General features: G+C 44.7%; 1 protein-coding gene across 2 annotated transcripts in view; it reads right to left on the bottom strand.

Annotated features, from left to right (window-relative positions):
* TNFSF13 (TNF superfamily member 13) overlaps positions 1–13,678 on the bottom strand; it is a 129,660-nt gene that overhangs the window by 79,323 nt on the left and 36,659 nt on the right. Inside the window, exon 2 of one of the 2 annotated variants that reach the window (XM_086946058.1) lies at positions 4,234–4,369. In XM_086946058.1, coding sequence (XP_086802184.1) covers positions 4,234–4,369 — 136 coding nt within the window. The remainder of the gene's footprint in view (positions 1–4,233; positions 4,370–13,678) is intronic. The other variant, XM_086946057.1, reaches the window with a different exon arrangement.

The raw sequence follows: 13,678 nt of genomic DNA, 5'->3' as shown, positions 1-13,678 counted from the left end.
ATATCGTGTGCTAATCCCACCCTGCTCCCTTTAAATACCCCTGCACCCCATAATCATAACCCACCCTTACTCCTTAAAATACCCCAACACCCTTAAACACTAACCCATCTTAACCCTATAAATATACCCTGTACCCCAAAACCCAAACCTATTCCTAAACCCTAAAAATACCCCTCTACCCCAAAACCCAAACCTAGCCCCGAACCCTAAAAATAACCCTGTACCCCTAAACCCAAACCTACCCCTGAACCCTAAAATACCCCTGTACCCCAAACCTAGCCCTGAACCCTAAAAATACCCCTGTACCCCAAAACCCAAACCTAGCCCTGAACCCTTAAAATACCCCTGTACCCCAAAACCCAAACCTACCCCTCAACCCTAAAAATACCCCTATACATCAAAACCCAAACCTAGCCCTGAACCCTAAAAATACCCCTGCACCCAAAAACCCATACTTATCCCTAAACCCTAAAACTGCCCCTGTAACCCATAACCCAAAACTATATCTGAACCCTTAAAATACCCAAACACCCCAAAACATATACCTCAGTACCCCAAAGCATATACACTTATACCCATACTGACCTTATCCAAACATAAAAAAAACATGCTTTTACCATTCATGCATTTACAACGAATTTCGTTGTAAATGTATGCGTGGTAAAAGCATATAAAATGTAATGCCATGCGTTATAATGGCATTGCGGAGTCATGGTACTTTCGTAATGAAAGTATGAGTAGTGATGGTATGCGGAAAGAAGGTTGCGGAATAATGGGTGTTTACACTCCCCCGGTAAGTACATTGGTGGCACGGCGGCCCACATCTCCAGCAACATACTCATATTTTTTCACCACCCATTTGAAAAATGCACAGGTCTCTCTCATTAATGGCCAGCACCGACATACACTTTTAGACAAACCTCCCGCCACAAGTTCTAGAAATGTGAACTTTAGAGCTGGGGAGCTACGTTCGAATCTCGGCATCCTGTGATTCCAGGCAAATCGCTTTATCTCCCCGTGCCTACCACAAATGAATGTGTTCTTCTGTAATGTAAATTGTGCTCATGCCATGTTGTCGAGTTGGCGCTATATAATATTGCAAGGAAAAATAAAGTAGGGAAACTCGAGTTCACACACTACTGAACGCGCACTCTTAAGTGAATCAGCAGTGCACTGTGAATCGGAGCGTTTCACATGCCTGTCACATATAAGAAATGCTATCAAAACGAAATCCTACAAAACAATATACTACTGGCAGGCAGCAATTCATTCCCGGACAACGTCGGGACGGGCTGCTAGTAACGGATAAAGGAATTCCCAGACACACTCACATTCTTGTTTGATTTTGATACAGAGCGTTCATGACCCTAATAAAGCGCTGTACCATGCAGCAACAACTCAGCCTTTTTCATCATAATCCATATCCATAATCAATCTTGAACCAAAATCAACAAAAGTTTCTTTATACCCTTTTACCACAATAAACTCCACAATACATAGGTCAAATAAACAAGATCTCCTTCAATGAAGGAATTGTCATAAATATAGTCAGAAGTCTGGAACAATTTAAGGGGCACAACTTTGACTGCCTTTTTGACATAGATTGACGTTTGAAATACAATCTCTTCGGGACCTCCTCCTCCCACCGTCTTTTCAGATGGTCATCTCAACTTCTTGTTAATTGGGCACTGATGTGAGGAACTTCTCTTGGAGGCATATGTAATTTTCTACTTCGGCTGCCTAGACTTAGGATGTTATTCCTACATTTCTGGTGGCAAATCCTTCTGTTTCTACCAACACAGGCTTTACTAGCCTTCTCTCCATAATAATTTCCAGGCAATGCAGCTTCTTACTTGGAAACCTGAGGTGCTTCTCTACCTCTGGTCGGAGTAGGGGTGGCTATCCTTCTCCTTACTGAGCATTGGACTAGACTGAATCCTGAAAGAACCATTTTTTGCCATATAGTTCTTCATGCATATAGATCAAACTAGCACAGCGGGAAATAAAGGTGTTCGGTGGGAACCGACCAATCTCTGAACCCTTGTTTTCTCCTGTCTTACTCTCTTCTCTCTTCCTTCATTACGACTCCTTTTTTGAAATTTAAACTTAATACACGCTTATTGCCTTAGAATATTTGAATCTGCTTTGCATTTTTGGAGTTTGCACAAGCTAGAGATTTTAACATCCTCTGGAAAGTAGTTTGCATCAAGGTAAGCAGATTTAGCATTGAAAAGTCAGAGGAGCCCCCCTCTGCGTTAGAGAGTGAGACGTCCATACCTAAGGATTTAAGGTGAGATATCACTTCTACACCACAAATAGGCCTAACATTTGATTTTAAATTGGAAAATGTAGGTTCACCCTTTCCAGCCCTACATCTGGTGGGACTTCAGCACCTCAAACTATTAACTGAGAAGAGGATGAACGTCACAGGTCTTGACCTCCACCCTCACTGTTAATGCTGATGTTGTTACTGACCCCTATAGACATTTCCATATTTTTATGCAAAGAATCTGCCAACTCAATATTGGTGTCAACTATGAGCTGGGAAACAGGATTACAATCAAAATGAGAATCAGAGTCCACATTGACTGCATTTCTGATACTTCAGCAATAGGTGACAGATCACAGACCTTCTCAATGCACTTCCTACTTGTGTGTCTGCTCCTTGTAGGTCCCTAGAGTGGCTCTTGTCCCTCCCAATTTCACCTCTATCTCGGTGCTTCCTCCTACCCTCTCCTTCTTCCCCTGTGTATTGCTCCTTATGACTCCTGCCCGCCCCTCCCTCTGCCCCTTGTTGTGTCAGACAGTCAAAACACTTTATTCGATTACTTAAATTCATAAAAGTCATTATAAAAACACACTTGTTGTGTCTTTTGAAACTCCTGGCAGATTCTCATCAGTCAAGAAAGATTGGAAGTCCCTGTAGTAATCGTAGCAGACTAGGATCGCTGAAAGAACTTTTTCTGGGGAAGGGTTTTTTTTTTGTGTATGTAAGGTAGTGGGGGTATTACAAAACAAGCTCCATAGCTAAGACAAAGTAAGTAACTAAAGTACACTAAAGTAACTGGCAAATACAACTAAATTATAAAAACAATGTGCAAAATGTATTCACAGCCTCCCAGTTGGGTTAAAGTCTTTTTTAATACTTTGACTGTAATTGTATAGACTGTGCTACCACTTTTGGTGGTCTTTTTAATGTTTGGTATTATGTTTTAGAATGTAACCCAACTGGGAGGCTGTAAATACATTTTGCACATTGTTTTTATAATTTAGTTGTATTTGCCAGTTACTTTAGTGTACTTTAGTTACTTACTTTGTCTTAGCTATGGAGCTTGTTTTGTAATACCCCCACTACCTTACATACACACAAAAAAAACAAAACAAAAAAAAACCCTTCCCCAGAAAAAGTTATTTCAGCGATCCTAGTCTGCTACGATTACTACAGGGACTTCCAATCTTTCTTGACTTAATATCCCCCTCCCTGGTATACGTGACAGGGGACCTTCCTTGTTTTGAAGGATTCTCATCGGTGCCTCTTGGGCTGAGTCTTATTGTTTTACTTTCCCAGATGTGAAATGCCGATCTATATTGAAAGCTCCCTTGCCAATAACACGGTTCTCTTTTTTTTCTCTATGTCAAATGAAAATCAGGTGTCAATGCAGCCTTTGCCATAGTCCATCCTTTCTTTCTATACAATAGAAATGAAAGAAGGACTATAAAGAAGGCTCCCATGACATCCGCAATTGTCAGTGGCCTTTACTCTCTTACTCACTGGTAACACATTTTGATCTTTCGCCAGATGTAGAAAAGGCACATTGTTTGATTGTTTGTGACCCTGCACTGTCTCCAGTCAATCTGAGTACCACTTACTTATTCCTGAGACCCGCTCATACTAATGTGGGCACACACTCCATGCAGCAACATCTCATGCCCTCCTACACCACTCTGACCAATGTCTTCCATTTTGTTGCCAGCCCAACCCAACATGGATACCAACCATCCAATCCCAATTACAATCCAGAAGGATGAAAACTGAGTATGCACAGCTTGGATTCTAACCCTAAAGTAGGACACCCTAGAGCATTTATTTTTCACCTTTATTCCAAACAAGGTTAAAAGCCACTCTCCCTCAGCTTCTTGCTCCGCTCAGCATTTGCTATTGTTGCACATTTCCTTGGCTCCTCGCATCCCTGTGATAGGTACAGGTTGGGTTAGTGCCTCTCAGGTACTCACTTTTTGATGGCTGCTTTTTCCCTTTATTGGCCTCCCTCTTCTCTCTTGGCAGGTCTCCGGTGCGTGAGGAAGTGCCTGACCTTGCTCCGATGGCGGCGATGTCCAGAGATGTGCTGAGTTTTCCAGTCCTCTGCTTCTAGTAAAAAGTAAGAGATCAGTTAAGGAGTGTCTTCATCCTGACACTGCCAATACTTCCATCTCTACAACTTACTTGGTCTTCATCTCTTTCTTCTCATCCAGGACCACTCAGCTGAGCCTCTCCCGGTCTCACTGAATTCTGCTACTGATTTGCCCAAACCTTACTGCTGGAAGGCAGTTCCACACATTTACCACTATTTCTTGCAAGCAATGATCATCCACCTGGGACTCCTAAGCCATCATGTCTCATGGCCCCATCTTTTAGTGCTACACATGCATCAAATAGACTTACAGCATCTTCTGCATTCATATTTGAATGTCTCACTTGTCTTCCCATCCATCCTCAATTGTGTTTATGCACTGAGCTATATAAATGTCTCTCTTATATGTGCACACTCCTTCCTCTACTTTATTTATACCCGAGTTATTGAAATGTCTCCTTCATATCTCCACTTTCCACCCTCAATTGTGTGCAGACAATAGGCTATAAAAATGTCTCTCTCATATCTATATGCTACCTAATCTACTTTATTTCTATGGCTGATATATTTAAATGTCTCACTCATATCTTCCCTCTCTATCACTTGTTTATATGCTGAGCCATACAAATGTCTTTATCTCTACACTCCCTACTCCATAGTATTTATACCCCCTGAAATATTTAAATTTCGCATTAATTTCCCCAATTTCCACCCTCAATTGTGTTTATGCACCTAGCTATGTAAATGTTTCTCTTATATCTCCACTTTTATTTATTTAAAAAGGTTTTAAATCGCGCGAAAATGACCACTGGGAGTATCAGAGCACTTTACAATTTAGCAATCATGCAAGGTATAAGAGGAAGTAACAGAAAACCAACAGAACAGCATACAATCATCACAGTCTCATAGAAACTAGAATGTCCTCTAGAGCATTGGAAGCTAGGGTTCTAAGGCAGACGTTTCTTCATCAATATCGCTTTAACTTCCTTTTTTAAAAAGACAATAGACGGATTCAGTCTTTATATCGTGAACATGACCACAGGGGGTATCAGAGCGTTTTACAATGTAGCAATTGCTAAAGGTAAAGAGGAAGTAACACTTTCCCTGTTCACTCTCTCTACTCTACTGTGCATATACCCTTGAGGCATTTAAATGCATTGTAGGTAAGAAGCGACAAAAAAAGCAACAAAAAAAATTAAAAAGAAATTAAGATTGATAATTTTAAATTGAAAAACAAAGATGTAAAATAAATTTTAAAAGTTTTTAAAAAGCTATAAATTAGGGTTAGTCTACGAGAAGGGATATGGTTAGGGATAGATTTAGGGTTAGGACGATGGTAGAGTTTAGACATAGGGGTAGTGTGATTATTGTAAAGTTCGAGGAATTAAGGTTTGTTTAGGGTTTTGGATTAGGTCAGGGAAAACCCTTAATCAAGGGTTGTGGTCACGGGCTAGTTTATAGCCTGAAGTTAATGCTTGGTATATGGTTAAAGGGTCTATCTGGCATAGGGGTTACATTTAGAAGCTAGGGGAAATAAATGTAGCTACAGTTAGGATTAGAATTTGATAGTCTTAGATTTAATATAGCACAAATAGGGACTTTTAAATGCATGGACAAGGATCAATATTTTTTCAAACATCCTGCTCACTCTGTTTTATTTCTTTTGAATCCATACCATGCGATGCTTAAATATCTCTCATACATTTCTTTCCCCTCCTCTACCCTGTTTATACCATGTGATAATTAAATATCTCTCTCATATATTTCTTAACCCTTCTCTACCCTGTTTATACTATGTGATACTTAAAATAACTCTCACATGCTTCTCCTTCTCTGCCCTGTCTACACCATGTGATAATGCCACTCGTATCCTCCTCTGTACTCTAACCTGTGTTGTGCTTAACATCATTCCATATCTGCCCTTATCCTTAAGGAGGTGTTTGGGGGGGGGGGGGGGGGGGGGAGGGTGCAGCCAACCACAGGGAGGACCCTCCCCTGGGCATTTTGGGAGGGGGTGGAAGGGGTGGGCTTTAAGCCAGCCATCTTATATTTGGGCTCTTTATATTTATAGCCCAAATGAAGATCAAGCATAAATGCTTTGGGCTCCTGCTCCCGGCCACCATTTTAGGTTTGGTGACCTGGTGGCTGGAAGCTTTGGGCTTAGTGACGTGTTTGCCCTCCCTATTTAATTAATTATTTTGTTTTTTTTCCTTTTGGTTGTTCATCATTAGGGAGCTTTGTTGGGACAGGTGAGCAGGGTACTGGTTTTGTATTGTTGCTTTGAACAGGTGCGTTGCGAGGGTTATTTGAAGTTTTGACAGGTTTGGCAGAGGTTTGTTGATTATTTTTGAAGTTGGGTTATCGACAGGGGAAGGGTAGGCAGGTTCTTTGTTACTTCAGTTACACAAGTTGGGTGATTGACAGCTGTAAAAGGGCAGGCAGGGGAGTTTGTTTAACGGACAGGTTGAATTTATAGGGTTATACAGGGTTATATGGTGATTTATTGTTTTAGATTGTTTGTAATGTTGTAATGTACGGGTGGGGGCGGGTTCAAGGAAATTTTAGGGGAGGGGCGAGGTACGGGGTTAGGTAAGTGGTTTGATTAGTGAGGCTTAGTTTTGTAAGGCTTTTGCCGAGGTTTATTGAAATTGTTATGTGCACCTGTTTCAATAAAGCGGCCTTTTACACACATATCCTGGTTTGTGGTCTGCTCCACCCCACCCCTCCCTCCCAATCCTGTATGCTCCACTGTCCCTTCTATTGATGCTCTGACCAACGGGATGAGCAATACGTTCCTCCCTGCTAAGGGTCGGTAATAGTGGTGTGTACCTCTGAAGGATGACAGTGTGGACTTCCTACAGATAGGCAGTTCTGGAAGTAAACATTGTCTGGTGGGGGTCATGTGTACTCCAATTTCCCAGCCTTGTGTCAGTGAGTTTAGGAAATCAGTGCTTTTGTGTTGTCTTAAGCAAACAAAATGACCTCTTACATTCAGCAGCCACTGACTCACCATAGTAAGGGCCCCATTAGTATGGCGGGCGGACTTTGTCCGCCCGCCATACCAGTGGGGAATGGGACCGCCCGCAATGCTAGCGGCGGTCCCGCACACCCCATTATGATGCGCCCGCCACACTGGTGGGCGCATCCCGTATTTTTAACATTGCACCGCCCGCCGCAATGCTAAAAATGCATGTTGTGCTTTTCAAAGCACAACGTGACAGGCACCGCGCTGTGCCTGCCACGTTGTTCTTTGAAAGGCAGGGGGGTACCATGTGCCTGAGCATCCTGTTTGGATGCTCAGGCACAGACGCTCAGGCAGTGCACCGGAAGGCTGGGCATGTTTTGCACGGGCTGTGCAACACAATTTGAAAAGCCTTTGGCCACCTGTGACTTCTCTTAAAAAAGCAAACTGGCCAACGGGCTTCCTTCTAAGAAAGGGACTTCAAGGGGTCTCGGAAGCCATGAGAATTCATTAGTGCCAGATCACACACACGGGCCACGGACAAAGGGAGATCGATGTAGAACATCGGTAGGCCTCTTGCTCGCTCACATCCCCCTCATCTGCAGAGCCAGTTCTGGCAGGCGCGCCTTCTCGTACCTCGCTCCCAAGGGCTGGAATGACCTCCTCCTGCTCATCAAAGCTGCCGCCTAAGTCCTTAAATTCCGCAAGACACTGAAGACGTTGATCTTTAGCTCAATCAATCAATCAAGCAATCAATCAATCAGTGGTTTATAAGCACGCTACTCACCCGTGAGGGTCTCAAGGCACTGGGGAGAGAGGGGAGCTGCTCCGAGTCAGTCGAAGAGCCAGGTCTTGAGGTCCTTCCTGAATGTGTGGAGCGTTGGGGAGCGTCTGATGTTGACAGGGAGCTTATTCCAGGTCGTGGAGCAATGTACAAAAAAGCTCTCCCGCCGGTTCTGTTTCTGCCGATGCGGGGAACCTCTGCCAGGGCGAGGTCAGCGGAGCAGAGGTTCCTCTTGGGTACGTGGAAACAAACTTGGTTGTTGAGGTATTTGGGTCCGATGTTGTGGAGGGATTTGTAGGCGTGGGTGTGGAGTTTGAAGGTGACCCTCTTATCGAAGGGGAGCCAGTGGAGGCCTCGTAGGTGCTGGGTCACATGCTCGTGGCGTGGTGTCCCTCGGACGACCCTGGCTACGGCGTTCTGGATGGTTTGGAGCTTGTGTAGAAGAGTCTTGTTGATTCCGGCGTAGAGGGCGTTGCCGTAGTCTAATCTGCTGGTTATGAGTGCGTAGACGTCAGACTCAGCCAGCTCGGCCCCTTCTTTATCTAGCACCTCAATACCCTGCGGGTGAAATATGTTATGACTATTTGTAGAGCGCATAGCATAACAAAGAACATGCCATTGCCAAGAGAGGGACTTACTACAGTAGCCCACTGAGGATGTGGTCCCCATGGGTGGCTTCAGTGGTGAAAAGCCAAACAATGAAAGCAATGACCTTACGGGGTTTAGTGATTGAATGGCACATTCACACTGTCCTCTCCGGCTCCTTTAAGAAGGGAAAAATGGAGGTACTCGGACGGCTCCTCCGCATGACCTCTTCCACAGTGTAACAGGGGGAGGCTGACTGCAAAAACATCTTTTACAGAAACTCAGAGCCCAAAACATCCAACTTATGTAAATATTACTGTGCAGAAAGTACACCTGGGTCTGGTGGCTTAGTGGACTAATACATACACTGTAAGGGCCGTTGTTTGACCTCCTCGTCACAGGTTTATATCCTGGCACATGCACTTAAACTTTCATCCTTCTGAGGTCGATAAAATGAGTACCATTGAGCTGGGTAACAATAAACATCTGCGATTCAGTGCCAAGATACCCTATGGTGAACGTGCACTTTACAAATGCACATATTATGTTATGTTCCTGCAGTTTTCACCACGGCATCCTTCTAAAGCACTGGCAGCCACATGTGCTCGCTGGTGTCAAAATAGCAAATTAACCGAGCCCTAAAATATGTGGGCAGATAAGGAAGAGAGTCTGGCTGGAGTTGGGCATTAAATATAAGTCGAAATTTTTGCAACGAGATCATTCTTGATTTGACGCATTTTCAACATAATACATAGTCTGCTGTATAATCAGAATATTTAAGCAAAAAAAAAATTATCTCTAGCTCAAACGAGTCAAAAGTTATTTAAATGTGGCAAAGTGCTCGTGCGCAGTAGAAGGCCTTTTGCAAACTGGCCATGTTTCATGTGCTTATTTCTGTATTTGGATTGTTAAACTGAAGCTAATGAGGTGAAATATTGGCCCAGACAGTATTACCATTGTAAAAATGACATCATAATAAAGTGACGCTATCACCAAATGTTCCGCATTATGCTGCTTAATTTTGCGTTTTAGTGCCGCATAATCTAGTCTAATGTGCCACCTAATGTGGTGCTCCCCTGGCGCATAATTCCAGTGGCCCTGAGTATAAGAAAAATATACCCAGAAGTTAATAGGCCCCTCGTACAACTGGGCCCCGGTGTCACTGCACCTGCTATACTTTTGATTCCTACATCTTTGCTGCTTTTATACTGAAGTATTCGTGTTCTGTGCGTGCTGCTCAACAGCACGTCACATAAATGTATTCTGCACGGCGCATGCGAACTGCGTACATAAACACGCACTTTAAAATGTTCATCAGAAGCCACTTGAAGGGGGAGGGGGCAGGGCCGTTTCTGCCATTAGGCAGGACTAGGCGGCCGCCTAGGGCGGCAAAATGTTGAGGGCGGCATTTTGTTAGTCTGTAAACAGGAAATCATGCAGTGGAGAGTGCACTGTGCAAGCGCAACTGCTGTTTTCATTTGCATGCGACATCATGATGTTGTGCAGACAGTTTAGAGCCGAGCGGGGTGCGGGACACACTAGTGTAAGTGTGGGTCCCCCAGGGCCGTCAATCTTGTAGCGCTGGTATAGCGCTACCAATGACGGCCCTGGGGAAAATTTTTGGCCAATCCATGAGCAGTGCTTCAGCCAGGGAGGGCAGGCCACTGACGGTGACGCGCACGGCGCGCCAGTGCCACCATCTCTCTCGGCGCGCGCGGGGGACGGTCGGACTGTGTGTGTCGGCTGGCGCGCTGCTCCCCCTTTGATGGCCGTGAATTAACCATAATTTAATTAGCATAATGCAGCTGCCACCTGCCACAGTGCCACAGTCTTGTTGTCCGGTCCCGACTCCGTCTCCCGCCGGCCCTCTTTTTTTTCCTGACTCCAGCACCACGCCTGCAAAACAGTACAGCCGTGGTCAGGCCTGACCGTGGTGGTCGTGGGGACGTACGCAGGTCGTGACTTGAGCAGTGCACGCAATGGTGAGTCAGTCAGAAGGCCGCTGGAGAAAATAAATATATATATTTCGGATCGGATGCAAATTCAATTGCAAATGAATCATGTGTAATAATCTCAGGCAGCCTGCTATTGCTAAAAATGTTGTAAATGATGAGGCGGGCGGGTGAATCGTTATCTGTTATCTCCGACTCCGAGCCCCAGCCCGTCCTCACGGTCACGGCCGGACTGAGAGTGAGTGGCGCAAAACACTGGTGAGCAGAGCTGACTAGCAGCACTGTGAGGGGTGAGGTGGCCCCCTGTGTCTGAGTGAGGTTTGTGGTGGTGGCGCGGGCGGGGCGGGTCTGTTTGTTGCAGCAGGCCAGGCAGGCTAAAAAGATCTGAGAGTGAGATCATAGGATGGCGGTGGTGGCGGCCCCATGTGTACAGGCCTGCAGCCTGTGACTGAGGTGAGGTGATAAATCTATCTCCCTGCATGTGAGCAAGGCTGGAGCGTGGAGGAGTAGTAGGACACGGGAGAGGGGGTCAAGGAAGCAGGAAGAGAGTGTGCAGAACTTAAGAGCAGAGGACCCTCTACCTTATTTATGCATTTTTATAGCGCAGACTTTACCCGAAGGTGTCAGAGCGCTTCACAATAGAAACAGTCTGAGAGGACATTTCACTCTCCAGCTTGATTTGTTGACAAGCGGTGGTTCTTTAAAGTGGTAGGGAGACCCCATTGCATCTACTCCTGCGAAGAAATCTGTCTAAGCCGTCAAACCTTGAAGTTCATTGCATTGTATGATTGCACTTTTGTTGTTAATTTTGTCAAATGCACCACAAACACTTTTCCTTAGAGTAGAGCGTTGATGCTAAAGCAATATTACAAAGGGTGCTTTATGGAAAAACGTGTTTGCCTATGAGGGATGTAAGACTAGACTGTGACCCTATTGAGCAACTTCTTTATGATGGCACTTCCCGCCATTGCATAAATGACATAAACAGACTGAATAACTGGGATGGTCATTACTTCACTGCCAAACTACAGAAGAAAATAGAAAAAGAAAGCTTCCCCAGTAAATATCTATTTGTGCCATATATCTTTCCGAGACCTTTGACAGCAGTCCTAATAACAGGCAACCATTGCAAGCAGACTCCTCTCTTTTTGCTTTTCACCTGTTAAGAGCCAGTTGAACTACAAATGTAGCAACAGTTGTCAGCATGTCCAGGGTTGAACTGGTCAGCAGTTGAGCACTTTCCATGTCCTGGGCTCTATATGTGCCTAAAAACGAGACAACGTTCATAATGGACGAAAAGACAAATATTCTAGAAAATCCTATGATCTAAAGTTGACTGCTAGTGGGCATTATTGGTCCTACATGTAAGTAGGTGATCTTAGGAGATGCCAGCTCATTTGGTCCTCTTGAAGAAAGTTTGCAGTCTCATCCAACCAGCAACCGATAACTTGCAGCTGTATCAACTCTGTAAGAATGAGGATAGAGACAACATAGTTTGCTTTGTGGACATATTTGAAAATATTTAGCAAATTTCAAAACACGCAAAATCTTCTGTTTTTTTTATTTAGATGAAGAGCGGTTTTAGGCTGGATATAATACCAAAATTCGATCTGCAGGCCAACAGGATAAATTAATACATTTCGAAAGTTTCTCGCGGTTCATACACTTTGGGAAGTTCTTGATGCGAAAGTGCAATGTGAACCCCAAGAACTGCCTGGACTGTCCACAGACCAAGGAAATCGTGTGGTGAATGTAGTTCCCCATGATAGAAAAAGGGAGGGGGAGGCATTTTTCAATTCTCGCCTAGGGCGGCACAACACCTAGAAACGGCCCTGGGAGGGGGTTGCAGACAGCCGAGGGCCGCCCCTCACTTGAAAGCAGGCGGTTTCGCAATATAATTTCTGGGAAACGATTTGAGTTTAGAACAACTACGTCTTTCATGAGTCATTGACTGTAAACGGCTCTGCAGACTGTGGGTGTAGCCGACCTCACTCAACTGACTGACAGGCCCTGGAATTGGAAGAAAAATACCCCAGGAAGGAACCCATACATTGGGGGTCAAGGGGGAGTGGCAAAGGAAGGGGTGGGAGCCACGAAGGACAAGAGGGAGTCAATTTATACATTTATTTTTTAACAAATATGCAGCAGAGAAATTGGCAACAAGGACAAACGTGACAGTAAATCTGCTCTGCATAATTAATTGGACACAAAGGGGCTGCATTTGAAAATATCTTATGGGTTAAGGCATCTGCTGCAGAGAGCTTTTGAGCCAAGAAAACTTAAGGGGATGATAATAATAATGGTAAAATAACTTTAGTGGTAAATGCACTTTCTGGAGAGATGTGTTTTGTCTAGTCACAGTTTTGACTCCTGAAGTAGCATATAGGGTTAATGCGCCTGCTACAAAGCATGGTGTGTAACACCTGGAAGGAGAGAAAGGCTCTGGTGAGGAGCTGGGCATCAGTTTGCGGGTCTCCACTTTATGCGCCGCACCTGCTGGCCCCTGTTCCAGCTATGCAGCTGTTTCGTTTTTTACCCGCACGGAGCAGCAGTGAACACCAAGGGAGATGAAGAGGCGCATAGAGTGAGGCTACTCTTGAATCCCCGGCGGCGTACAAAGGGAACACCAGCTTTGCGTTCCCCTAGTTGTGGATCTGGACTTGAGTTCTTCCCAGGGTGAAAGGGAAAATTGAAGATCTTATTATTTATTAGCTGTGCTCGTGCTCCCACGGGGACATCTTTGCCTGCTGTTGTTTGGCAGACCTTAACTTTGAGAACGGACCATTGGAGGGGCGGGTAGCAGCAGGAAGCGGCAGCTGGCAGGTGGATTCTCACTGGAGGCTAATAAAAACTCAAATGCAGATAATAACGCCAGGAACCTCCTAAGATCTTACTACCGCATGACGCAGTAACATTTGCTGACAAATGTATGTTATTGAGGTGTGGACCCTCTTAGTACAGGAACTAATGAAGCCTTACTCAGAGAGAAAAGATAAAGGACTGCGAGGCGCGAAAGCCCACTAGGAAATGCATAATCGCCCCA

Source organism: Lissotriton vulgaris, chromosome 12 (genome assembly GCF_964263255.1).
Source record: "Lissotriton vulgaris chromosome 12, aLisVul1.2, whole genome shotgun sequence".
Lineage (NCBI taxonomy): Eukaryota > Metazoa > Chordata > Amphibia > Caudata > Salamandridae > Lissotriton > Lissotriton vulgaris.
This window is presented reverse-complemented; position numbering and strand designations above follow the sequence as displayed.